Below are 27,350 nucleotides of genomic sequence, written 5' to 3'. Positions count from 1 at the left end.
TGAAATGATCCAAACTGAAATGATAACTCAACCACAAAAACATCAAAACTGTTTTTATAGTCATGGAACAAGACGATGTATTCGCTGCCATTTTCTCAACCTATAAGAAAGTACAGGTATCCGTTTTTAAATGGAAAAACGTCAACAGAAACCTATTTTAACGTACTGTACAGACACTGAGAAAATATATTTAAGTCCAGTAACAAGGTGTTACTATCCCACCACTGACTGCAGTTTCGTTTTGGAGTTACCATTACAAAAAAAAAATGATGTGAACTCAACATTTCAAGGCAAAAATATTTGCAGTTTCGAAAACTGTCTTTCCTGTATTTCACAACACCACCAGCGACAACTAAATCAGAGTTGACAACGCCGTCTCTTGTATCTTTCCCCCATGCGAGTGAAAGTAAATGCTCAGCAATTTGCTTGGGCGGAAACGACTTTCCTGCTTTGCCGTGCGAACCAAACATCGTCACCGTGAATGTCAATTGATATTTGCAAGTTGATCCAACCCCGCCGATATAATATATATATATAAATATATATATATATTTTTACACATCGCAACTCGCCCCCATTGCGCCTTCCGTTTAAATGTACGATCCACACGTGACGTCACGGGGCATCCTCGAACTGGCCTATTAAGACTGGCAGCTCGAGAGAGAGATGTGGGAGGGGGCGAGGTAACGGTGATCCCTCCCAGAGCTCCTTCTCCACACTCTTCTCTCAGGGTCAGACCGGATTGCATCCAGCCTCTTTTACTAGAAGCCTCTCCTCCTTTCTTTCCTTCCTCCTCCTCCTCCTCCTCTTCTAGACTCGACCCACAACACGACACCGCATCGGCCATCACTCTCTCGCCCCACACACCAAAAAAAACAGCCTGACATTTTTTTCCCCTTCTTTGGGATTGTTCGCGCGGGATGGAGAGCCGAGAGGAGATGTTGCAGGAGGCTCAGCCACGCAACGGCAAGCCGGCTTTGGCGGACGGGAGCCCCGGGAAGCCGGACCGCAGAGGCTGCTTGACGGAAGCGGTGATGGAGGAGATCGCCCGCAGGAATTTGTGCGCGGAGATAGGGGACAGGCACCGGGGCGATGGGCCCCACAAGGACGGCAGCAGCTCGGACACAGAGTCGGACTTCTACGAGGACATCGACGTGAGCTGCACGCCGGAAAGCATGGACTACCCCTCCGCTAAGGGTACGGTGCGAATGATGTTTGGCCAATATTTGTCGAATTCCATCAGAAATGCAACTGCAGTTTAACCCAAAAAAATAAAAAATAAATAAAAGCTGCAGTCACAGGTTGTTATTGCTACTTTTCTGCCAATGCACCCGTATGATGGAAATCAAATGTACCGGAAACATTAAAATATTAGCGTTTTGGATGGCATGGTCTTAATTATCAGCAATAATTTAAATTAAAATATTGGCGTTGAAAATTTCTAAAGGATTAATGTTAATTTTTATTTTCACAAATGTTGAAAAAAAATGACGGCATGACACCGTTCACTTTAAAATTACAGGATATATTATAATTAAGGGTAGATGGCATCCTTTTGACCCCCCCCCCCTTCTCCCCGCCCCAAATGTGTCACAATCTCCATTTTATACCGTTATCGTCTCTCTCTAGGTCGAAATGGGGAATCGCCTGGTCTGCCAAGCGATTCCGGTTCTGACCCGGGTAAGAGCGTCCCAGGTCAGAACTCTCTGTCCTACTCGGCGGATCAGATTCGCAGGTACCGCACAGCCTTCACCCGGGAGCAGATCGCGCGGCTGGAAAAGGAATTTTACCGGGAGAATTATGTGTCCAGGCCGAGGAGGTGCGAGCTGGCTGCCGCATTGAATCTACCGGAAACTACTATTAAGGTATGATAGAGAGAGAAGAAATCCTCCCAGAATAAACGAACTGAGCTCATTAAAATGAATTTGTTGGAAAAGTATAATATATAAAATCACAGTTGGTGTCAAAAATAACCAAATTGTGGGGTAAAAAGCTATTTTGGGTCAATATGCCGCTTTTTTTGTGCAAAAAAAAATTCAAGTGTAATTTTTGGGGGGTTTTCAGTAGCTGATCTCTTTTGACCCACCATGGGGTTATTTTGGACATCAGAGTAAAACCGATAGCGTTTTGAAAGGCGAATGTCCACACAAGGCAAAGCCGGTTTGAGTGAGTTGTTATGGTCTGTAATCGAGTTGGGCGGGTGGTTAATATTTGACCTGGTCCGTCTCCGGTCCCCAGGTGTGGTTCCAGAACCGCAGAATGAAAGACAAGCGTCAACGTCTGGCGATGACGTGGCCTCACCCCGCCGACCCGGCCTTCTACACGTACATGATGAGCCACGCGGCGGCTACGGGGAACCTGCCCTACCCCTTCTCATCCCACCTGCCGCTGCCCTATTATTCGCACCTAGGGATGGGAGCCGGCTCCGCTCCGGCCCCCGCCACTCCTTTCCCCAACGGCCTGCGCTCCCTGGACAGTTTCCGCATGCTGTCCCACCCCTACCAAAGGCCGGAACTCCTGTGCGCCTTCAGGCACCCGTCCTTGTACCAGAGTCCGGCTCACGGGCTCGGTCCCGGGGGAAGCCCGTGCACTTGCCTGGCCTGTCACTCAGCTCCATCCGGCGGCCTCTCATCAAGGGCCCCGGCCTCGGACTTTACCTGCTCCCCAACGAGCAGGACTAATGCCTTTGTCACTTTTACGCCTTCCGTGTTGAGCAAAGCTTCAACCGTGACAGTGGACCGGCGGGAGGAGGTGCCACTGACCAGATAAAACCCCTCAAATCTCCAAATACACAGCATATCGCCTTTCATCCTCTTATATTTAACCCAATTGCAACAGTCTAGAAATTGGGACCGGACCATAAGAGCACAACGAATCATTTGGGGAATGGTGGCATATTTAAAATAAAAAATATGAAAATTCGTACACACGCACACGAGAACAAAAAAAATATTTTCGAGCTAATGAAATATTTTAATTCCAAATTATTTTTAGGTTATGCCGTAGAATGATGTTTCCAGGGGCTATTTCTAGGGGCGGGGGATTCGTCAACGGGGCCGGTGCCGTCTCATTAGCGGCGGATGTCAGCCATGTGCACATGAAATTACAGCGTGATGTATATGTAGGAGCCGGTGAATTTTGAGTGCGGAATTAATGATTACAGCAAGAAGGGGATGGTTGCTACCGAAAGGTAACAAGGCGCCAGGGGAGCGGAATTCAGAGGAATGGGGGGCGGGGGGCGAGATGGAGAGCGGACAATCAAATATCTAAATAAATAAATATTTGGTGTTACCTCCTCCAACGTTATAAGAGCCAGCACATCAATACGAAAAAAATATCTTTTGATCACGACCTGTAATTGCTGCACTCGTTTTTTTTAGTGTATATTTCTGCATTTGTCTTTCCATTGATTTTCTGTTATAAGGATGGGGTTGTATCTCGACGTCTAATTTGCAATAAACTGTCATAAAAGTGGAGCTGGCGAGTTTTCTTATGGTCATTTTTTTGGGGGTGTATATTGTTGGCTCATAAAAGCCCCCCTGTCGCCCCCACCTTCCGATAATAATTTTCTTCTCGTCAAGATGAGTATGCGGCCTCCTATCACGTGATGGGTCCGCTAGATTGACCGTGACACTGGAGTAGTCCCTGTGCTTCCCCCCCTCTCGCAGACACTTAGAGAGAAGAGCGAAAGAGCGATACACTTGAGGTGCAAATAGATCGATCAGCTGGTACTTAATTGCACGAGTTGACTCGAAGTGATTGCATTGAAAAACCGATTCAAGTCACATTTGCAGGCACTCGATACGCCCGAATGACTGCTGACCTTTTTGGCATCCTTGCATAAAAATTTACGAATATGATTCGGACTAAAATATGGAATTACGGTTGCTGTTTTGAGCATATGCTGCACTAGACCATTAAGAGGCTTTACGTGCATTTTTTTTGTCCATTTAGCTGCAGCTAAATGTAGATAGAGTAGGCTCATGAATCATCTTCAATGTTTTTTTGAATTACCACGCAAAAAAAGAAGTTCTAGTTTGCATTTTATTAACCCTAACCCCTCAGATATTATTGTCAAATGCAATCTTTTTTTATTATTACAGCATCTCTCCTTCCGTCACACTTCACGTATACGACAAATATTTTTTATATACTGTATATCAATCAGTCTGATACAGACTCTGCAAACGACTGCACGACTGGCACACAGACACACTAAAAAGCACGTTCCCCCTTTATAACAGCACAGCTTTTGACTAAATTGTGGTCAGTGAACACATGACAGGAAACCCAAAAATAAAAAAACATTCATCACGGATGCATCATCATCCATCCTCGCTACACACAAACCAAGAAAACTTCTCCGGCATCCCCGTGCCCCCGATGCGTGCTAATAAGACCGGTTCTGCACCCATGCGTGGTGCAAACAACCACCCCCCTACACACACCTCAATGCGCTCCCCCTCCCAGCTCCATCTTGATTGATGGCCTTATTAACTGCTGTTCTTGTAAGTGTGACCACGCTGATTAAAATGCATATGTTTGGAACAATACACCGTTTAAGACGCGCGCACAAGGGCAGATTTATGTAAACCGTTTTCTTGATAAGGGACGAGGGTCATTCAAATGTCTACATAAGAATTAAAAACAAAAGGCAGGTGCATCAGGGTATATATATTTCTCATATACTGTACTGAGCTCATGGGGGGGGGGGGGGAATTACAGGCAGGTTTAAGACGCATGCACGGCGCCTAATGCAACAATTTCAGCACACAAAAACAAAAAAAAAACCCAACACATTAATTCAACATTGCATCAGGCGTAAAAGGGCGAATTGGCGCACAGCTCCCCAGCTTCCACTCGATCACACAAAGCATTCGAAATGGGGCGGTGCAGTGCAGATGTCCCAAACTGAAGCACACACAAACACGCGCTGCTGCTGTTTAAATTGGCTTACATCCCTAATTTACAGGCCCTCCCCGTAGAACGCAAAGGGCTGGCGTGGGGTGGGGTGAGGGGGGCGTGCGTGACCCAAACGCACCGTAATGATGATGAATGGGAGATTAATGCACATACAAGCAAGACAATTTAGACCTTCATCTGTTTAAATAGGCTTCCAATATCACAATATCATTTGGAAGCGGGGGTCACGTTAAATCAATGGAAGGGTGGGCGGGGTGGGACACGTGAAAGTCATTCTAACCGGCGTCTTTATCAACATTATTTATGGCTCATGCAGCCCCGGAACGGCTGCTCATGTGAGGAAAATAAAATGAAGCCAAGAGGTTTTGCAAATACTTAGAACGTAGAAATGACAATTATGACAAGACAATCAGACTTGAAAGCGTTTCTACCAAACATTTTCGAAGCCCTCGTAGGCCTCGCAACACAATTCCACCGCCAACAGACACAAGCCTTCAATTCCAAAAGCCGTAAACCACACCGGAAGCAATTCACTTTCTTCTCAACGCACGAGCAAACATTTTCGGAAAGTAAAAGTGCTCATACCTTTGTTCGACGTCCGGGGACTCCTATCCAAAAGGAAAGCACGAATGAAATACATTCCTCAGGTGCAAGAAACGTAAGGCTTACAAATAGGGTACTTCCAAACATATCACATTTGAAATAAAATTTAAAAAAGTGAATTATCTTTCGTGACATTTTGTTTCAAAACGAGCCCTCACTCACTATTGGAGCATTTTTGAATGGTGCACCGCGGGAAAATTTACCTGGAATCTACCACTTGGATAGGGGTGTTCATCCTTTCACAGGTGTCGAAAGTACTGTAATCACTTTAACACAACAACTCACAAACATCACGTGGGTTCTCGTAGCCCACGACATGCTTTCCGTTCGAACTGTAATCAGATTGGAGATGGAACGACATTGAACGGAAGAAGAATTTCACTTAGTGCACCCCCGCTTGTTAACAGTGGTTTGTTCTTCGAGCTTTTAAAACAGGTGTGGCGACGCCCGCTCGTCTTCTTTCTCCGCACCTTAATTGTCGCAGGCGCTCACGAATCGCTTGTTCTTGTCTCATAAAATTGACATAAAATCAACAACCGGCCTTTTGGCAGCTGATTTCTCATTTTCCGATTCACACAACAGTGATTCCAATTATTTACAGAGCTGAATAAATTCTGCTAAAATATTACAATATTCCAAATCATGTCACAGGGCTTGTGATATGATCCATTGTTCCAATGAATATTGACTCTGATGAGCAAGTGTCGCTAATGTTGTGAGAGTACCGTGATTTCATGGTTGTCTTCAACTTTATTTTGATTGTCCAGCTGCTATCCTCATCAGATCATTCTTGTTTTGTGGGGCCTCCCGTAGGATGCCTTGCAATCGACCAATATTGCTTGAAAATGATTTCATAAGCACTTTGTTTTATGACGGTGTGTTATTATTTTACAACTCACTCGGCGGCCAATGGCCGTGTGGATGCGTCCAATTCTCTGCGCACTTCATTTTATTTTACAGCTCGCTGGCTGCGTTTACTGCTTTGCAACCATGGCGGCTGAGGGCCACAGGAAAGTTGTTCAAGCACCCCCCCCCCCCCCCCCCACACACACACGAGTCCAAAAAGTTCCCACAGTCTCGCTGGAAAATGCTTTTGTGTAAGTGTTAATGGCAGGAAGGAGCTCACTTTTGAGACTTGAGCTCAATATGGTCATGTGACATGGATCCAAGGGTCAACCATACTTGGACTCTCCACTTTTATGGGTAGACACAAAATACATACAGTATATCCACAAAAAGTTTTGGATCAAAACAACCCCAAGTTGGGTCAAAGTGACCCAAGGAGCAGGTCAGGTTATTTTTTTCCCCTAGTTTTAAAGGTGTTGCTATTTCACTCATCTTAGGTTAATTTTAAGCTGGCGTTTTTTCAGAGTGTATACTCGCACGATTGCATCCACGCTTTGGTGCACGGAATATGCTCGGCTCACAGAATGGCTCACCGCTGCAGTGATGTATCCTCATTAAGCCCCCATCCTGCGACTGTCACTGCAAGCCCCTTGGTTCCATTCCTGGCCAATGAGTGACCCCCCCCCACGCCCCCTCCCCTTCAGCCACCTCATCCCAACGGCACGGTGAAGTGCCGAGTTGTCCTCCTGACCTCTGGATGCTGCTGACCAACATTTGTTGTTGATAGGATCGTCTGAAGGGAGACTGAAAAGCCTCAATGGGAAATCTGGTTTCGAGACAAAAGGATGGCAAAACGTTTTACTCCAAAGTATAAAAAAACCAAAAAGAAAAATCCAACAGCACTTTAAACCTTTCGGCGACTGTGGTTACCAGAGTGGACAGCTTATCATGTCATCAGGTTACAGGGTGCATGAAAGGGTTAACATTCTTCATTTTTTATTCATTCATTACTGACTGACTTTACAGCGGCTCCTATACTCTTTGTTCTCCTATTTTCTTCCTTTCATAAATTGGCTGCTTTAAATTGGGAATTTCTCCACTGCCGGACAAATAAATGTTTCCTTATTCTTAAATACACAGTGTACGTAACACAGTTTCCACCATTCAAACCCAAATAAAGTTCAGCTGTTCCAGTAGGTGTCTCCTCACAGTGTTGTCATCACTTTTTATAGCACAAGCCAAGGTCTGCAGAGAGCTTTCATCGGATCAGAGGGATATAATCGTTTTAAAAAAAAGAAGCTTTGTGACGAAAGTCATCATTAAGTGGAGCGAAAATGACACACACCAAGAACCGGTCATCACTCCAAAACGGATGCGAGGACAAGAAGAAAACTAGTCCAGGAGGGCTCCAAGAGCCAGCCAACAATCGTGAAGAAATCTCTGACAGATTCCGGCTGCTTAGCACATGTCACAATCATTTCCAGTCTTCATCCGTGTGGGCTATCGGGTCAGGTGGCAATACAAAAAGCCTTCCTTATGCGTCCCGTGGAGACGGAAATCTGATTGGGCAAAAATTCTAACATCCCGGTGGACTGTTCGTGGAAAAGCCTGGAGGGCAAAAAAAAAATAACGTAGTTAAATTTAGGTTGATGTACTACTGTAACGTAGCATCGGAAAACTCCAGGGTGTATTGGAGTCAAGCGTGCTCAATTAGGGAGGTAAGATTACACCATGGGAAACGGAGCAGGGGGAGATAGCGGTACCAGATAGCGAGGGGATCAGAAGAGGAGCTAAGAGCCTGTGCTTAGTGGCCTAATGGATGACTTAAAAGTGCACTCGCACTCTTTGGCCAGGAGCAGACTTCCCTAAAACTATAAAACGGAGGGGACTGACAAGGTAGAGGTGGGGTCAAGTGTGTGTGTGCGCGTTTGTTTTCCAACGATGTCAGGACATGATTCTGTTTACACAGACTTGCCTTGCTTTTGGGGGACAATCATAAAAGACTAAAAGGGTTTCAGTTGAAATAATAAGTACCTGCGTATTTTTTTTTAACTTCTGATGATTAACACTCCCCAAATTAAAAAAAAATGCTGATAAACATGGGGGCGGGGGGGTTCTCTGAAAAACATGAAAGATGCCAAACATGAAAATAATTTTGAAGAAAAAAAAATTCGGCAAATATGAGAATACGCAAACTGCAAGCGTAGGGGTAGACTGTATTCTTAAGTTGTAATATCACCAGTAACCAGTAGAGGGCAGCAAAGTCTGCATGGCACTAATTGTCCTACATAGCCCCCCCCCCCCAGCAGCAGTGATGAAAAATCATGGCCCCCTCTAGCATTCAAGTTGCCCATCCTTAACGAAAGACTAACACGTGACCGGATGGCGAGTTTAATTAGACGGACAAGCTGATGTAAATAGACCTGCGGCGTCTTCGGGTTGTGACTCACGGTTCAGGAAGCCAGATTCCGAGTTGAGTGGTGGAGTGGGGGTGCTTTGAACAAGGGAGTCCTGTTTTGGTTATCCGAGTCTTACTCGGGAGGAATGTTGTTAAAACCTGCCCGAGAAGATGCAATATCTCCACACGAATCATCAACGTGTCAATAAATGCACCACTGGAAATAACGCCGATGGAAAAACGAGAGCGCCCGTCGAGGCTGCATCGGGGATGAAGAGGAAAAGGAAGGAGGATACGCTTTATGCCGTTGCTTTGTTTGTGACGGCTGTCCGCTGGATGAAAACAGGGCCTCTTTAACGTCTCGTGGGTTAATGGAACTTTTATGAGTTTGTCCTGCAATCATGCAACCGCTGGCGTCTCCGAGCCTCTCGGCTCCCACGTCTCCGTCTCTTTCTATCGTAAGGCAGATCAGAGGTGAGCCGCTGCGGCGTATCTGTAAACACCGCTCTCCGCACGCCGCCCTTTATGAGGACGGGGGACCGCGTCTAAAATGGCGGGTGAGTCACTGGCCTGGATGAGTTTACATTGGGTAAAGACTTGTTTAGGCAGTGGTTAGTACGGTCAGGCGGAGGAGCTTACGCAAAGCAGGACAAAAAAAAAACAACTCTAGAAAGCATCATGGCAATGGGCGCTTAGCTCAAATTAAGGAAGCGGCTCATTTGTTTTAGTAGCCGGGCGCATCGAGGAGTCATCACATTGCTTTCCCGATCCCCCGCCAGCATAAAAAAAAGGTAGACGGGGAAGAAGGGGGCTAAGGCGGGGATTGATGGAGAAAGGCATGGGGGAACCTTTCCCATCATAAAGCACAACAGAGTCAAGAACGCCCGAGTGTCAGATACAACTTTTAATGCGTAGCCATGACTCACACGCGGGCTTGTCACGAGGAGTTTTATTCACTTCCATCATCGGAGTGTCGATTGCAATCATGGAGCGAGCTGAGAGGCGTGATTGACGCAGTGATATCAAAGGCATTGTGGTGGGGTTGGTGGAAGGAGCGATACAAAGGAGCTGCCGCACTGAAATCAGCTGCCATACCATCATAAAGGGGATTTTTTTTTGGGAGGGGTTGGAATAGGACCAAAGAAGTTTGCTATTTTCAAATCAGTTCAACACAATCGTTGTGCAGCCCCGTGTGTTCAGGGCGAGTACGTCTGGCTCACGGTTCTGAGGTTGACGAACCGAATGAGAACTCAAAGCTGGAATATTGGCATGAAACTATGACATTTTTCACAAAACTGAAACGGTATTTCTGCGTGCCGGATGAAAACAGAGGGGGAAGTAAAATGAGATTATTTCCCACCAATTGGGGAAAACTGATTTGCAGGCACTGAGGCATGAATCCGACGGTTAGCATGAATTACCGTGGCTGCTCAACAATCATAGCACAGCCTTTCACTCCGCTAGCTTAATGCTAATGCCAAATAGCAAATATGCTGCAGCGCTATTTACCTTTTAGCAACGGATTAAATCAAATGGTGTGGCGGCAACGTGTACGTTGATGTCAGACTGATTAAATCGCTCACAACTACTAGTGCCGTACTGACGAGTTGAGCGCGGAGTTGAATGAATCCCACAGGTTTTCCGTGAATGCAGCAGGGATTCATTCAATTTTCACCACTGCCAATAGGGATCCGGATCTTTCTCTGCATCATCGTGAGATGTTTACTACCGTCCTGCTCGATCCGGCATCAAACCTACAACAAGCCTCGTCAGCCTCTTGGACCTCTACGGGAATCTTCCGGCTTTCAGCTATTTCCGGTCAAGATGGCCAGCTATCAGCCGCTAGCCCGGGCCACCTACTTCTGCCGTCGACTTTTATTAGAACGGCATAATAACGTTCCATCACTGGAGGCAGCCAGCCAGATCTCACCCTCCCGATTGGCCGCGATGGTCTCGAGAAGTCATTTGTCACAGTCACCCTCCCGTTTTCTTGGAGTGAGGACGCTTTGAGCATTCCATCTTTAGTGCGGCATCTGAAATAGGGAGACGACTATCCACCCACACTCGCCACTCGGCAAGTCAGTGGAATGACCTTAATGAGAGTTTCATTTTGTCCCTTCGCCTTCTATTTCTCACACGCAAGGAATATGATTGCGCTCGCGCAGGCGTGTGTCGTTGTGAGTCAAATCCACCCGGCTCGAAAGGAACCAATTATAGGTGTTTATGTTGCTTTCATGCTTGTAAGCGTCAGGAGAGAAACATTGCGGCGCTCACCATCTAATCAATGAGGTCTTGAACCAGCCCTGCCGGCCATTCCTCTTCCTCTCTCTTTCCCGCGTCTTGCTCTCCCTTGTTCCATCTCTTGTTCAATTAGCGCGAGACAAGCATAGCGTATCAGTCCAATTGGCCATGAAGATAATTTTAAAACGGAACGAGATGAGCCCATCGCAGACAATAAAAGCCCCAAATCCTCAAGCTCGGTGTAATGCGCCGATGTGCCTTTGATCGGATGGCACCATTCCCTACCCTTCCCCAGAAGTTATGAAAGGGCTAAACATGTAAAAAAAAAAAAAACAACCCATAAATAAACGGCAGTGGATTTTGGTAGGAATACAAAGTGAGATGGAAGCGAGTTTATTCATATCGTTGAACCTTTTGCCCGCGTAGTGTGCCGACATTGCACAGGCGCCGCGCAAATCTATTCTAATACAGACGTGATGCTATAATTAGCTGTCATCGTGATATGTTATATGCTAACCTACTGCCTGCCTGCAGTGAAATTATCTTCACTAATGAACCTAAGCGGAGTCAATGACTCAGAAAGGGGGGGGGCGGTGTTGTCAGCTAAACAAGACTTGTTTGGGTGTTGACGTGTAGACTCTGCCGCCGTGCACCGGGGGGGGCCCGGAGGCTAAATTATTATTGGCGGCGTTGTGGCAAAGATATCAAGTCCACGATACTTTACAATGAGGGGCTTGTTATGCGCTGCTGGGCAAGCTATTATCACTGCCAGTTTCCAGTAGCTAATTTAGCTGCATGTCACTTTGGGTGCTTTTGGAATGAATCACTCGGATGCTATAAGGAGCCAACAATACCAACCCCCCCCCCCCCCCCCCCCCCCGCTCTCCTCACCCGGGGCCCTCGCGGCCATGCAGCATGAACCCCCACCGTACTGATTGCTTGTAAAAAAAAAATAAAAATACAAGACGTTAAGCAGCAAAGAGGATCCAACTAAGGTCATAATGGGAAAATAATGAAGAAAATCACCTCAGGTATTTATCATAGCAGCGGGTTTGAAAGCTGAGGCAGCAACGGAGGGAGGGGCTGGTTACCAGGTAGGCCATTAACTTCAAAAATACACCACGGATTTTAGCCCAACGGACACAATACAGTGCGGCATGTCCGTTGGGTCCCAGAAGGTGAGGCCCACTGGCTCGGGGGCTCAGTCGCGTCCCCTTCCGACGTCAGCGCTCAAGTCAAGTCTCGCCGCGACTCCTTTACGGCCCGCTTTCATGTGTCCCTTTCATGAGGAAACCGCCGGCTCGGCACCCTGCTATAAAAACAGGCAAATTTAAGCAGGGCGAATATGAATCAGCGGTGTCAACTTAGCAGGCTAGGCAAGAGGTGGAAAGTCTCGAATCCAAATCATTGTCTTATTTGCAGAGTAGACCATTGCAAAGTACACAGAACACAATTTAATGAACATTTTAGTTCCACAAGGGCAAAAGACAAAACGTAGACAATTATTGTGACGACAGATTTCAAAAAACACTACAAAGAAAATGAAATATACATTATGTACATTTGCTTGAGGCGGCCAGGAACTAACCATACCCTTTGCTTGCGACTTGAAATCCAAATGAAAACGGACAACAGGAAAGACGCTAAAGTTTTCCAGTGAACAGTGTTTGACGTGGAATAATACGACAGTGGCATCGAGGTAAATTCAAGTGGATCGGGTCACATCCAACACCCCTGAGCATTGCGCAGCGTGCCCAAAGTGCAAAACTACATATCGAAATCTCACCATATTTCACAACGAGGAGCGGGTCTTATCGCTTACCAGTGAACAACTTTTTAAGTAAAAAAAAAAAACAAACAACAATTGCTACGATCATCCTGAGGAAAAATAACGGGATCAAGTAAACCTGAACTGTGTCTGTCAGTACCATTGGTATTCCAAAAGCGATTTGAGGTTTATCATTTCCTGGAATGTTGCAAAGTGAAAAATCGGACGATGACGACGAGGGCAAAAAGCGTCGTCTCTCCTGAGTATTGCGGGACAAAGCGGCTCGGGTGTGGGATTGTACTTAAGCGTGTGCCTTCCGCTTACTGTCCCTCCTCCTCGCGCAGGAACTGGAAGACGGATGAGAAGTCCTTGTTGGCGTAGCCGCGGGATCCCATCACTCTGTAGATCTGGTGGGCAAGAGAACCGAGAGGAATGGGCGTCTTGGTGTTGGTGGCTGTGTTTTGGGCCAAGCCAAGATCCTGCATCGGGCAAAGAGAGAAAAGGAGTACATTGCGGGTTTTCCCGCATGAACCCTTTCGCGCTCCCCGTAACCCGATAACACAACAAGCCGTCCACTGTAGTAACCGCTGTCCCCGAAAGGGTTAAATGGCGAACCGCATCGGTTTCATCCGATACGGCAGATCGGGAATTGGACCACAAAAAGGGTTTTGCGCGGAGCATATGGACCATCAAACTGAGCAAGCCAGCAGACATGTTAAAGCTCGAAATGTGTCAGCTGGTGACCGTGATTGAAGTCGCCGGGGCTCATACATGCGGACACACGATAACTGCGCGCTCCCGCTGTATAGTGACAGTTTCACGAATGAGCAAAGTAGTAAAAATAAATAAATAAAAATGGCACATGAAGCAGAATGGGGAGAAAGTAGGACCAAGGGGGTAACAAGCATCCCCCTTGCATTTGATTCCCTGCAAAATTAAATGAATCGAGTGGAACCCCAAACGAAGACTCAAAACTTGAAGCGCATTTCGATGGACGAAAAATATATATTGTTAAACACATTGAACAAATGAAATTGTCGGAGGCGCCTGACAGCGGCGAGTCTGCGTGAGAGTTTCTGGATGTGAGCTGTGGCAGACAGCAGCATGACAATTTTGCTCGGCTTTGACCCTTTCCACACCGGGAACCGTGGCTCTCCTTTCCCATACATGTAAGTTTAGTTTTTTTACCTTGGCCATGAGTGTGGTTCCAAAGCCTCCCTGATAGTTGTTGGCAGAAGGGACTCCCTCCATGACACCGGGGACAGGATTATATGTGTCACTGGACCAGCAGCGACCCGAGGACATGTTGAGGATCTTGGCCAGAAGTTTGGGGTCCAAACCCAGTCTAGAGGGAAGAACTAACGAGTTAGTTCACACAAACGAGCCTCTTAATCGCTTAATGAATATAGAGAGAGACACTTGAGTTTATTTGATGACATTTTGAGAACTGTTGGGATATTTCAGTCATTCCATCTCTGGAGCCATTCAAGGAAAAAGCCTTGAGGCAGAGTGAAGCAGGGCGTAAAGTAAAACATGGAGAAAAATGGGTGCGGGGCAGCGCATGACCCCCGTTGAACCTTGCGCCCGGCCGCGGCCATTCCTCAGCGTTAATGGCTGAAGGTTTTGTAATGGCGCCTAATGCAGTATTGATGTTTGGCGCCACGTCCGTCCTTCATCATCCCTCTTTCAGGAAAAAAGAGAAGTGCAAGAGGAGGAGGCGAAGTGGTTTAAGCAGCATGGGGGAGCCATAAACCTCACTGTCACTGAGCGTTTTTTTTTGTTGCTTTTTTAAATCTCCAGCTGCAGCGGCAGCTTCCGATTACGCATGTGAGCGGACACACGAGGAAAAAAAACCCACCAACTCACCCACCCACGCCCCCTTCCGCATCTCCTGTGCTGACACGTCCCCTGTCTGAGGACTCCAGGGGACATATGTTTGACATCACCACCATCCCCCTTGCGCCACTCCCGCATCCACTTTCACCCCCCCCCCCCCACCTCTCTGAAAATTGGACTCCTATGCCTGGCGGCCCCTCCCTACGTTCAGGGTCAGCAGCTGAAAAGGTTACAAGCTGGGCGCACAATACAAGCGCGTCCGAGCGCACGCATCATTTGTTACCGGCTAGCTGTTGTCCTCCGTTAACGATAAATCAATGAATTTCCCCCTTCCTGCTCCCGTCACCGCTCAAAACGGCCACGGTTGTTAGCCTGCGCGGTGGAGGTGTTCCTGGCCCACGGTAATTTGCGCGGCGAAGGCGACATGTCACGCTTTAACAAGATTGTCACGGACACGGGCGGTCGCAGGCGGTCGACGCCGACGTGTTGCTGCGCGATGCCGACGATAGAAATGTGTTGGCGGAGATATTGATGGAAGTGAAGAGAGCGCGTTGTTTTATGTGCTAGCGGGTGGAAGTCAGTTGGGCTGCGATTAGCGCCTCATCCTCACGCGACGCCAGACGAGAGCCTGACTCCTGTTTTGTTATTACATGGAGGAGCCATCGAGCGCACGCACGAGCCTGAAAAGTTTCATTCGGGGAGGCAACGAGCACATTTATAAGCGCTAATCAATTCGAGAAGAGTTAATTCCTCTTTGCTAAAAACAGCAGTCTGTTGTCATGACCTTTTTTAAATAGCCCGCACTAGCGTATGAGTGGATGCAAGGTAGATGTGCCAAGCTATAAATCCTCACATGCGTCAAACTCAAGGCCCGGGGGTCAGATCCGGCCCGCCACATCATTTTATGTGGCCCCCTGAAAGAAAATCACGTGTGTCAACTTGCATGATGCTTGTTAAAAAAATGTACCAAAAATGTCAAATTGTCGTGTGTCATAAATGACGTTGAGAATTTCGTTACCCTTACAAGTAATAATGCAATAATGCAATTAAACATTTTTAAAAGTGGCCTGCGAGAAAAATGATTTTGACACCACTGACGTACTCTATTAAAAAAAAACAAAAAAAAAAAACAGTTGGGCCACTTTTCGACTACTTCTCTGCTGTCCTCCTCCGCCCCTTTCAGTGACTGCTTGACTGCTTGCAGAAATTACAGCAGGCGCAAATGAGGCAGGGGAGAGTAGAAGGGATTAAAAGGACAGAATAAAACAAGGAGGAGGAACACATCGGGACGAGGAAAGCGAAGCGGGGAAGAAAGACCGCCTGAGCATGTGCGCGCGTGCGCTTTGTAATTGTCATGCGTGGCGATTCCCTGCACTCCGAGAACGTCACGCTTGCTGAAAAGAACGGTGTGTGTGTGCGTGGCTGAGTGTGAGAGAAAATGGTGCGGTTGGGCCCACGCGGACAGGTAAGAAGACGCACTTGTTTGGAGAAATGCCAGCTTTATTAGCCGAACCTTGCACGATAACATTTTAGAATGTCAGTGTGTGCATTTCAGGACAATGGGTCCACACGATAATAAAACCTCGCTAGAAAAAAAAAAGAATTGCTCACAATTGAAAATCAACTTTGGCTCAAACCTAAAAACAAGAATTGGTCAGAATTTCTTGTCAAGGCTTTTGTGTCTTCGTTATAATGCGCACGGTCATTTGGTCAAATGGGGCGATGTGCACACGCGTGTGTTTGTGCAATGCTGGAACGTGTAAATCCATTTTGCTCCTTTAATGCCGCCATATTTCAGTGGCCGAGCGCGCGGGGGGGGGATTTATGTGCGACGACTCATGCCAATTCTATTCTTCTGCCTCCGCCATGATAAATCAGTCGCACCGCCACAGCTGCCCTCGGCCCGTGCGCGCATTCATGCGTGTGCTTCAAATCCAGGTGCGCCGTAGCATTTAAGTCGTCAAAACCCATACAAACTAGCACTGAACGGAGGAAGTCGCAGTGTATTTTTTGGAAGGTTGGGTCATTTACATTTACGATCTCAGGAAAACAAAGGCCTGGAAGACTATTTGCGGAATCCATATGAGAAAAAAATCTGTTTCAACCTGTTCAGGACATTGGTGATTTTTTAAATGTATTATTATTTTTAATCCTCAATCTGACAAGATCCTATTTTTAACGCCCTAAGAGGTCATCTCATTTAAGTGGTGCCCACTGACAGGATCCTCGGTGAGAGCTCAATCTGTAGATGTAAATCAGAGCCAGCGACTCCGCCCCCTCATCCATCTCCCGAGCAGATACCGACCTCTTCTGCACTTTCATAAACGAAACATTTCAAAATCCGACAGAAGCGGTAAATATGACGACGGTTACACTCCGACTACGGTTTCCTCAGAAGGAGCTGACCTGATGCCGAGGTTCATGGTCTCTGCGGTTCCGATCATCCCGATAGCCAGCAGCATGTTGTTGCAGATCTTTGCAGCCTTAAGAGGACGACGAAAAGAAGAAAAACGTCAGCTGTCCGGCATACGATTGCGCACCACCGACATCCACTTCTCTGATCCAAACAATGCCGTCTTCTACTGTGATGAAAACAGTGTTCCCCTAGCGGATGAGCCGTAAATTGCAGCTCACAAAAATATTCATTCTGTGTCTTTTATGAATTTTTTCACTTTTAAATTACACCGCGGGCCTGATAGAACCTCCCTGGGGGCCGGTTCCGGCCCACGGGTCGTATGTTTGACACATCTGGGTTAAAATGTGCTGGCACAGGGGGAAATCGCATCAGTGAGCTTTTAACCTGTCCGGTGCCAACTTGTCCGCAGTAGATGACATTGGCTCCCATGCAGGTGAGCAGCTCCTGTGCGGCGTTGTACTCCTCCTTGGCCCCGCCCACCATGAAGGTCAGCTTGGCCAGGCTGGCAGCTCCGACACCTGAACGCACCACAGCACATGAGAGTAGATTGGTGAACTGAGGTGAATACCTATTGTACATTCACTGAATGTGAATTTTTATCATCGTTGTAATTATTCTCTCTCCAACCACCAGGTGCCTTTAAAAAATTAAGTCTAAAAAAAGACTTAAATTTCTTAAGTCCGAATTCAGAGTAATCAATCACAAATAGAATTATTTCGAAAGGAGATGGCTACATCAGCCACTTGACTATGTTTCAAAAGGTCGGTCGGCTTCGCGCTGGTGCCACACGCCCACGGCGGGACCGGCGTGTTAAGTGGCGGCGCACCATAGGGACAGACGCATCTTTAAAAGCCGATTGTTGCAATCATCCGCCGCACAGCCCTCGTGGGAGCTCTTGCCTTTTGTCCCGTCAGCCCTTCTCTTTCGCTCCCCTCTCGCAAACACACAGACGTGTATCCAACGCGCGCACAAAACACAGCAGCTGTGCCTGAGGCCGCCCCCTCCTCTTGGGGCTATCAGTGACATGCGTGAGGGGTAATTAACTTTACACTTTATCATGTTCAATTAGGCATCCCTCCCCATGCCTGATGGCTTAAGGAGCGTGCCATGTTGTGGGAGGCAACACCCCCCCCCACATCCCCTGCAGTCTCCACAGAGTCCTTAATGTGACACTATCAGACTAGCGTTTCCCCTTAAACGCTTTTTGTAAATATCCATTGACAGCCCCCGCCAATAGATTCCTGGTAAATGCACATGCAAACCCACACGGAAAAAGATGCCCAAAATATCGAGCAGCTTGCTCGAATCGTCCATGTTTGCACTTTTAGCTTCTCCCCGCCCGCCCAAAAAAAAAGGAGGAGGGGGGGGGAAGACTTTCAAAATCTCTTCAGGGCATCGTGAAACCGCAAAGGAAAGGCCTCTTAAGACTGAACACCTAATAATGGCGGTGTTAATAATTAAACAGGGATTAGCACTTGCAAAACAGCAGAAATCACATTATCAGTGCAGGAAAGCGGCTAGAGTCAACGCACCCAAATAAATATACTTTTTTTTTCATTCCTAGCTCTTGTTTAATCAGCCCAGCTACTGTCGCATGTGTGATGACGTTCAGAGTATGTCAGTGCTTAGTTGTCATCATCGCTCTCTTTCGACCACTGCAAACGCGCAGTCCTTATCCGTCATAATCACAAACGTTTGCTTTGCACATCATTCGAACGATCCATTTGCTTCCAGAAGGGGTTGCTTTCTGTTTGTACCAGTTTGGCAACCAAATGACATGTTTATTTGTAAATGAGTCACAGAAGTTGAAAATAAGGTCAAAAGAGACAGAAAAAAAAATCTGGTGCTATCAGGAAAAGTCTTTTTTTTCTTTTTCCCAGCAGCAGACGAAAGTCCCATTTTAAACCCATCCACATCGAAAGGGCAGCGCGAGAACTACCGCTTAATTAGCAAAGATCACAGTTTGCGGACGACTAAAGAGCCAATTATTGATAGCACAGTCGATGTCCCGATCAATGGAACTCACTAAAAGGGAAACCAAGAGGAAGCTCGAGAGATGGGGAGACACCAGAGGATAAGACCAAGCGCCCTTGTCTTTGACCTCCCAACACTGCCTTCCCGCAAATCAACTAATCACCCTAATAAGCTCTTATGATATGTAGAGGATTTCTATCAGCAGTCGTCATGCAGGAATGATGGACGATCCATGTGAGTGAGAGAGAAAAAAAAAAAAAGATCACCAGCATAATGTGTGTGTGTGTGTTGACTCAGTTCAATGCGCGTTCAATGCGCATCCACTAAAGTTCAGCCGTTGTCACTAATGTGTGTGTATGTGTGTATAATGCAGTTTTCTTTGCAGGGTGAAACACTTCCACAGTGTATATTATGCACATATGCATCAGCGTGCGTGTGCAGAGGGACGTCCCGTTCTCGGGACGGTTGTGTCAGAGACGGATTAAAGAGGAATCCTAATGAGGCTTCCCGAGAGCCCGGGTGCAACGGCTCATCCATCCCAGCGGGAGTGACAGTCGTGGATCGTTAGCACTGCACAACCACACGGCGCCCTCTAGGGGGAGGAGGAGTCAGGTTGTGTGTGAGTGTGTATGGAGGTAGGAGGGCTAAGAAGACAGAAAGTTGTTATTATGATGCAATAATGGATTTCGTGTGTGTGTGTGTGTCGAAGCAAGAAGGACCATTGCATTGTCTCAAAGCGATGCACAGCTAGGGAGTATGCTAACGTTAGCATGCGGCATTTGACCGTGAGCATTGACCGACCACCGAGGTTTTATGTCACCCGTACAATAACGGCTCTGCATGCTAGGAACCCAAACGGTACCCGTTTTTTTGCCAAATGGTCCGCTTCAATAGCAAGTCCAAACGGTGCCGAGCTGAGCAGCGGATGTGTGTGTTGAATGGAAATTTGCAGCTTCATACTGCTGTGTAACAGATGGGGGGGGGGGGGGGGGGGGGCACTGCGACGTGTGCGCAAAGCGGAGGTGCTCGTAGCCAACGACGTCTCTACACGCCTCTCCTCCGTCTAAGCTTCTCCTGCAGCAAAAGTTAACGAGCAGGCAATCCAACATTATTAGGGCAGATGCTTCGCAGCACGTCATTAAACGTTAACGTCAGAGGGGCGAAACTTGCGGCGGCAAAGCAACATCAGAGAAACAATTTTCGGGGAAGCCGGTTTGTAGTGAGCACTGTCGTTGGTAGCACGAGGTTCATAACACTAAACAAACGACAAAATAGACCCAAAAACATGATCATACATACATACCCATAAAGTGTAGTCCAAACCTCTCAGAACGTTGCAGTCATACAAGTGGGTTTCACACGGGATAATGAACATATGTCTGTGTCATACTGTCGGTCTACATGTGTGGCTGCACCATTTGTGTTCTTATGCGTTTTGACTGATGTGCTAGCATTAAGATAGTGGACTTCCATCAGACAAAGTGGTGTTTGGATAAATACACATTTATAATTTATACAGAATAGTATAAATACAGAATTTTTTGCTTGCAACTCAAGACGAAAAATAAAAAATAAAAAGAATCCATCATCTGAGCGATGGCTCAAGGTACCAGGGCACGACACGTTTCATGGCCCGACTTGAGTTTCCAAGTCCACTTGCTGTAAACAAACGCCAGCTTGTTTGCGACCAAGTTTTCTCATCTAAGTTTGGCTTTCTTTTTTATTTTCCCCCTTCCCTAGGAGTCTATCAATGGGAGTTGACTGCCTGCAGTTTAAGGCAGCGGGGGTTAGGATGTTTAGAGGCCATCAACGCAGCCTCATGTGGTCCACCATCATAATTACACCCACGGGAACATTTCTTTCTCAAACAAATTAAAAACCAAGGAAGGCGCCATAAAACCCGTAACGGATATCAAGTAATTCAGTGAAACAGTACAAGGGAGTATGCTGGCCCAAATCACACGCACACATAAAAACGTACTGTCGAGTGTTATCTGCCAACTTCACTCATACGGCACCGTTGTGTTTGAAAGAAACTCTTTTTCAGCTCCAGTTAATGAGTGCAGAACCGTGAGAACTAAGTCATACAGATGAGACAGTAAATATAATCCGGTTTAGTAACTGCAAGTTGGCCATGCCCGTCTATTGACCACAAGGCCAACTTTAATAATCATCGCCATCATCGCCATCAGTAACCGTTCAATTCCGCCGGGTTGAGTCCGCTCGATGGTAGGTGACAGGAGAATGGAGTGGGAAGGAGAGATCCGCAATCAATCGTTTCTCTTCCCCGATGAGGCTCATTTAGAGAGAGGAGAAAAAAAAAGCGTAAACTAATAATGGTGCCCAATTATTCTGCAGGCACCACGGCGCAAAATTATAATGGCTGTTATCACAAGTGTCCTTCAAAATGAACATCATGCTAATTCCTCCGCGCGTGAGTGACATTCGAGTTACATTTGACGGACAGAGCGGGTTCACATGACTCATTCACCAGCTGACTCTTTGTCTGCACGTGCACACAAACACACACACACACGGGCACGCACAAACATACACAACAGATGACATCGGGCAAGTGAGAGCCAGTCCACAGCTGCTGAGTCTACTTCCATCTGGAGCGCGGGCTCGTGTGCCCCCCCCGCCCCTTCCCACTTCCATCAGCATCCCCCCTCCATCGAACCTGACTTCTCTTTACTACCCTTCCATTCCCATTCCCTCCCATGCGCACAGCCGTGTCACCACAACCCCGTCAATGGGAGGCTTGTTATGCTAATCGGGTCTTTGGGCCGCTGTCTCGCTAGTACTGGTTAGCCATCAAAATGACAGACTGCGAGTGCAACGCCCCTCCTTCCTACTCAAGCTCCAGTCACCGGCCTTCGAGCTCTGAGACTCGTCTTCTCATTAATCCTATTCTCAGACCGGATTAACCTGGCCTGAGTGATCTCCTGTTACTTTCTATCTCGGGTGGGACTGTTTTTTTTTTTTTCTTCCTTCAGTGTAACTGCATTGAGGTAATGAGCATGGAACGCATAATGAAAATCGAATCTTCTGCGAAGTGTCATTCGGATCGATGTCCTGCCGGCCCATAGGGACGAGTGTCAAACGGGTTATGACACAATCGCCACTGTCCATTTTTGTTTGGTGGCGCGCTGTGAGATGTAATATAGCGCCTTGGCTCGAGAACGGTTGGCTAACACCAAATTAGAGAATCGTGCAGGTGTGAGCAAAGCATACCCGTAAGTTTTAGGAATAAGATATGATCATCAATTCATCAACTTGTCTTCAGAGTCGCGGGTAAGATGGGGCCCCATCCCATCGGACGTTTTGGCTTGAGGCGACTTGTAGCCTCAGTCTCAATCAGCCCGCAGTCCAAAGAAGGACAATATGACCTCAGTGAAATATAGCCCACGAGGTCCTGCGGGAAATATGATTCTGCTGAACTAGACTTCCAAACATTCGGTGAGATTTTCCCATCCTATTAAAATATAGAAGAAAAGAAATACAATTTCCTCATGGTCACTAAAGGCAATGGAGCCAAATGTCTATATCGAGTACATTTATAGCATTGTTACTGCGACCGGCGTGGATTTATTATTTGTATAGCACACAGGCCACATTCACTACATACTGTCTGACATTGCGGTCTGGCATCAATTTTACTGCCTTGTCAGTCATTTTTTAAAAAAATTGAAAATAATGGTCCGTGTTTCTGATGAATAAATGTTGACGTTTATAAATGTAACTGAAATCGCAGGCCGGTACACTGGCAAGATGGACTACAGACAAAACCGTTGCCGGCCTTGGTTTTGGAAAAAAATAAAATAAAAATCTCCTTCAAACTTGAGAATGACGTTCCAACAGTCAGCAAATGATACGCTGCAACCAATGAACTGCGTGATGTGGCGTGGATATGATTAGTGCTGTGTGTAAATAGGCAGTCGGTCGAGGTCTTTTAAGGCCTCGCCAATGAGCAGCATCCGCCTGATCCAACAACAGTTCAGCTATTCTCATTTCCATTTGCGGCAACATTGCTTTCCCAGTGCTGGGGGAAAAAAACTGACACAATGAAAGTTGGGTTTTTCTTGGGGTGGGGGGTTAAAGCCGTCACGCATGGCACACAGGCACCAACACAGGCATTCTGGGTGATTACTGCTAACGACCTCGCCACGTGTTAGGAAAAGCTTCTATTTTTGCAAGTTGTGTGCCAACACCCTTGGCTTGTGACATAAGAGTTGGTTTTGTTTGAGGATCAACTCTGCATTTTACGGGGGGGGGAGAGGGTTGTGCGAGTGAGGGCGCTATAAGGAGAGCCGAGACCCAGTCTCGGCGTGAATATACTGCACAATGCCCTCATGTAGTCGAGCTGCATTAGCATTGACACTAGCCAAGGTTTTGCTGATGCCATTGAAGGAGGCTTGCCAAAGAAAACGTTTCCTCCATCTTGGATTAAGTTAGTGAATTTCTAAATTAACTTGTAGTCCTTATAATAATGATTATATTAAATTGGTAGCGCTTTGACCTGTTTGACTGGATCTGGACCGGCAGAGGAATTTTGAGTTGGGAGGGGCAGTTTTGCCATTTCTAAGGCAACGCAGGTTCCTGTCTATCACCAGTTTGTGTTTTTATATGGGGATGGTTGCAGACTTCAGCCTGTTTAGAATATACATAAAAAGAATTTAAAAAAACAAAAACCACGACGGCTTCCGTAGGCCTTCTTCACAACAAACATTTGGATGATTCTCAGACTGAATGACGGAACTGTTTTTAAAACTCCACAAAAGCGTGACAACTCAGGACTTCCTGAGGGTAGTCAGTGAGCCCAGTTTTTATTTTTCACAACCCTCTGTGTGCACCCTATTTGGGTAGGGTGCCATCTCCTGGTAGGAGCAGAGTATATTAATTAGTTTCCTATACACAGGCATCGACAATTTCCCCATCTAAGAAGCAAATGTGTGTCGATTAATTATTTTGGTTTGCTTATTTTGGTGTGCTAAAGGAAAGCGCTCGTTCAACGCAAAGAGTTTCAATGAACTACATATTTTTCTGGTTTAGAGAATGAATGGATGGACGTAAAACCTAATTTCTGGATGTGGACGGAAAAGCTCATTGCTAATTGCTAAAAAGCACGCAAAGAGTAAAAGAAAGGTAAATCATTGGTCATCTCGGGCTCGTAAAAGAGGCTTATTTGGGAGACAGGGAAGAAGCACAAACCTTCACAGAGGAGTGCACACACTAACTGTTCACTGTCTGCCGTATGTAAACAGCGTGTGTGTTAAGGGAGAGTATCTGTCTTAAGGGATCTGATCTCCAGTCGCTCGCTCCTGCAGACGCCAGCTGGTAAACATGCCAAAGGCCTAGTCTGTGTTTGTAAGGGCAGCGCACCGGCAGCGGAGTGTGTCGTGATCAATTCGGCATTGTGCAATCGAAAGTCAGCTACTGTCACAAATAGCAGGCGGGCGCGTTCCCGGAACGTGGCACGCTTGAAATGTACACCGAAACCCAAATTTGCGTGCGAGTCTGATGAGATGATGCGGCGGACCGCTTAACTGGTGGAAGTGTCTCCCTCTCGTCTTATCGTCCTCCTCTCCTCTCCTCTCCTCTCCCCCATTTGAGGAAAGCTTTTCTCCTCTTTATGACTCTTTATCCCACATGAAAGGCACTAACATGGGATAGCCGCCATTACTGCTCCATCAACATGAAAAAGCTCTGACGTGGGACTTCTCCAGCACGGCTCGGCCCATTAAGAGCGACGGGCGATCCTGTGCTCTGTCAAGGAGCCATCACGAGCAGACAGCATCGTCATAATGAGGACTTAAAACCTCAATCTTGCCTCGAGAAGCTCTCGGTCAAACGCAGCAATAAAATCCCGAGATGGCAACTGACTGGCTCAGTAATTACAACCCATGTTGCGGTATTAACCCTAAAGGTCCCACGGTTTAAATTGACAAAGAGTGCAAGACAGGTCAGGAACTTGGCAATGGGGTCACCGGATTACCACTGCGGTGGGTACAATTGGATTCTTCTTTACTTTCACTCCTTTATGTCTAACACCAGAGCGTTTGGTGAAGCGAGAAATAAAACCGAAGTAGTAATGGCTTAGAAAATAAAAGTCCTTCAAATACATTTTCCATCTTTAAATAGTGGCCTCTGCTCTATGAGACGTCATTCCCCAAGTCATCAGATTGTCCTAAACTTGAATGAATAAACGCCACTGATGGAGATGCTATCATGACGAGCCATAGAGATTTTTTTTGTTTGTTTGTTTTGCGCACGGCCTATGGTCGCTCATACTCTGAAGCTTTTGCTGCTCAGGACGATACGGGCTGAAAAGTGCAAAATGTTGTACCTCCTGACACCGGTGCGTCCATAAACACAGCGCCCATCTTCTCCGCAGCTAACGCCATCTCTTTCGAGACGGCAGGGTCGATGGTGGAAGAGTCGATCAAAAGTGTCCCCTTCTTTACTTTCCTAATGATAAATCAAACAAATTTTAGTTGCACATTTACGAAAGCACAGCAAATGTTCTTTTTGCATGTATGACACTTGAATCGGGAAAGTATCGAAAACATACTTAAGGATGCCGCTGGGGCCTGTGTAGACTTCTATGACGTTTGGACTGGATGGAAGCATTGTGAAAATGCGGTCTGCTTTATCAGCGACTTCTGCAGGGGAGTCCACTACCTATAAAAATAAATACATTTCATATGTCGCCAAACACAAACACCCTCTCATTGAGTGAAAAAACTCCACAGGTAAGAGCTGTCAAACTTCAATCGAGTGCCTGTAGGATTTGACTTAGATAGACTGTCACTGGTGGATACAGCATTTCATCAACAAGTCACCAAATTAAGAGCCAACTATTTGAGCACAAATATCACAACGCCCCAAATTACATATCTGCCCTTTAAAATTAATTGACAGGTTGTGTGTTACCTGGGCACCGAGATCCCGTAGCTCCTTGCAGGACTCAGGAAAAACGTCAGTAGCAATAATGGGGTACCCGTTTTTCAGCAAGTTCTTGGCCATGGGACTCCCCATGTTTCCCAAACCAATGAACCCAACTGGTGTTTTCGAGGCCATTGACCGCATGGACACTGAATGGGGTGGTGGAGGGGTTAGGAGTGGAGAAAGATGGAATCTTGATGAATTGATATTCAAAGGAGTGCAGTAGAGTACAGTAGCTGGCTGCAATAAACTCCTAGCTTAGTTGTGACAAGCCAAGTGACAAGTCTCATTCAGTCTTTTGCAAGATTAGCTTTCCTAAAAAACACAGCATGGGGGGAACGCAATGAGAATCAGATTAAATGTAATCAAAAACATTGTTAAATGACGTGCAGGTCTTTTACAGCCAGCTTTTGGGAACTGCGGCCAGGCTATTAAACAGTTCAGGCTCAGCCAAAGCCCTGGCAGGGTAACAATACTAAACACTGGCAGTTTACCAACCAGACAACAAAAAGGCTTTACAATTAAGTACAAACGATAAGTCTATCTTAAACCTGCCAAACCATAGTAAGACAAGTTCATCACAGTGGTGTTAATTAGGCAACAAGGCTTACTCGTGGTCCAGTGCCATCAGAAAATAACAATAACCGTTGAGTGTTTCGAACAACAATTTGCGCCAAGTACTGGTTCTTTTCACTGTCTCATATCATATGAAAAGTAAATTAATCGTACATGTTATGGAAGTACTGTTAGGTGCTCTGTAAATATTGTTTTGGTTATTGCAAGAATGGAAAAAATAGCTGTTGTTGGGGGGAGTTTATCCATTTGAAAAGGCGCTTTCATAAGCTCTTGCATGGTATTTATCCGCCACGTGGACGTAATGAAATGCATTTGACACTTGATAGATTTGACAAATGATAGATTTGAAATCACACCAAACAGGGAACGCACGAAATAATAGTAGCATTAATACATCACATTTCACATACATACGAACATTTAATGGCTGATGTAAGGTTACAATTATTGCACGATGAATTCTCAGAGCAAGGTGGTCAACAATAGAATTATGACGTCAATGTGTTAACCCAGCTAGCATTGGCGAACATACTGGGGAAGTCACGATAGCTAGCATTTTCTGAGTTCCGAACACACAGAAATATAAGACAGAAAAAAGGATACATTACCTAAGGTGGGGCTGACATGTTTATTCCACTTTAATAAAACATTTCGACACCCTTTCAAAGACGCTGCCATGCTTCTCTCCCCTTGACCTAGGCAGTAGGCATGAAACCGTGACAGTTTTCCACGCCGGTACAGCAAACGCGAGAAGTCATGATTGACAGTTAGTTCAACCAATTGTAGTTTGAGGATTGCCACCTTAGCCAATGGAAATAAGCCAG

General features: G+C 46.4%; 2 protein-coding genes across 2 annotated transcripts; one reads left to right on the top strand and one right to left on the bottom strand.

The window, feature by feature from the left end:
* Window positions 1–698: 698 nt before the first annotated feature.
* Window positions 699–2,998, top strand: evx1 (even-skipped homeobox 1). Its single transcript, XM_052070393.1, has 3 exons — window positions 699–1,197; window positions 1,630–1,865; window positions 2,239–2,998. The coding sequence occupies exons 1-3, from the start codon at window positions 921–923 to the stop codon at window positions 2,767–2,769; spliced, it is 1,044 nt and encodes a 347-aa protein (XP_051926353.1). The 5' UTR covers window positions 699–920; the 3' UTR covers window positions 2,770–2,998.
* A 9,854-nt stretch (window positions 2,999–12,852) lies between these two features.
* Window positions 12,853–27,298, bottom strand: hibadha (3-hydroxyisobutyrate dehydrogenase a). Its single transcript, XM_052070394.1, has 8 exons — window positions 27,135–27,298; window positions 25,939–26,099; window positions 25,577–25,686; window positions 25,352–25,473; window positions 17,416–17,549; window positions 17,022–17,098; window positions 13,968–14,124; window positions 12,853–13,258 (listed from the first exon to the last, which is right to left on the bottom strand). The coding sequence occupies exons 1-8, from the start codon at window positions 27,202–27,204 to the stop codon at window positions 13,100–13,102; spliced, it is 990 nt and encodes a 329-aa protein (XP_051926354.1). The 5' UTR covers window positions 27,205–27,298; the 3' UTR covers window positions 12,853–13,099.
* Between the last annotated feature and the right edge of the window lie 52 nt (window positions 27,299–27,350).

Source organism: Hippocampus zosterae, chromosome 7 (assembly GCF_025434085.1).
Source record: "Hippocampus zosterae strain Florida chromosome 7, ASM2543408v3, whole genome shotgun sequence".
NCBI classification, from domain to species: Eukaryota; Metazoa; Chordata; class Actinopteri; order Syngnathiformes; family Syngnathidae; genus Hippocampus; species Hippocampus zosterae.
This window is presented reverse-complemented; position numbering and strand designations above follow the sequence as displayed.

What these genes read in the sequence shown, in the direction of transcription:
- evx1 (XM_052070393.1), top strand. Translation starts at nt 921, where the DNA reads ATGGAGAGCCGAGAGGAGATGTTGCAGGAGGCTCAGCCACGCAACGGC. An exon ending in GGACTACCCCTCCGCTAAGG is followed by an intron (nt 1,198 to 1,629) that starts GTACGGTGCGAA and finishes GTCTCTCTCTAG; the next exon opens with GTCGAAATGGGGAATCGCCT. An exon ending in TACCGGAAACTACTATTAAG is followed by an intron (nt 1,866 to 2,238) that starts GTATGATAGAGA and finishes TCCGGTCCCCAG; the next exon opens with GTGTGGTTCCAGAACCGCAG.
- hibadha (XM_052070394.1), bottom strand. Translation starts at nt 27,204, where the DNA reads ATGGCAGCGTCTTTGAAAGGGTGTCGAAATGTTTTATTAAAGTGGAAT. An exon ending in TACGGGATCTCGGTGCCCAG is followed by an intron (nt 25,687 to 25,938) that starts GTAACACACAAC and finishes TTATTTTTATAG; the next exon opens with GTAGTGGACTCCCCTGCAGA. An exon ending in GGCCCCAGCGGCATCCTTAA is followed by an intron (nt 25,474 to 25,576) that starts GTATGTTTTCGA and finishes ATTTATCATTAG; the next exon opens with GAAAGTAAAGAAGGGGACAC.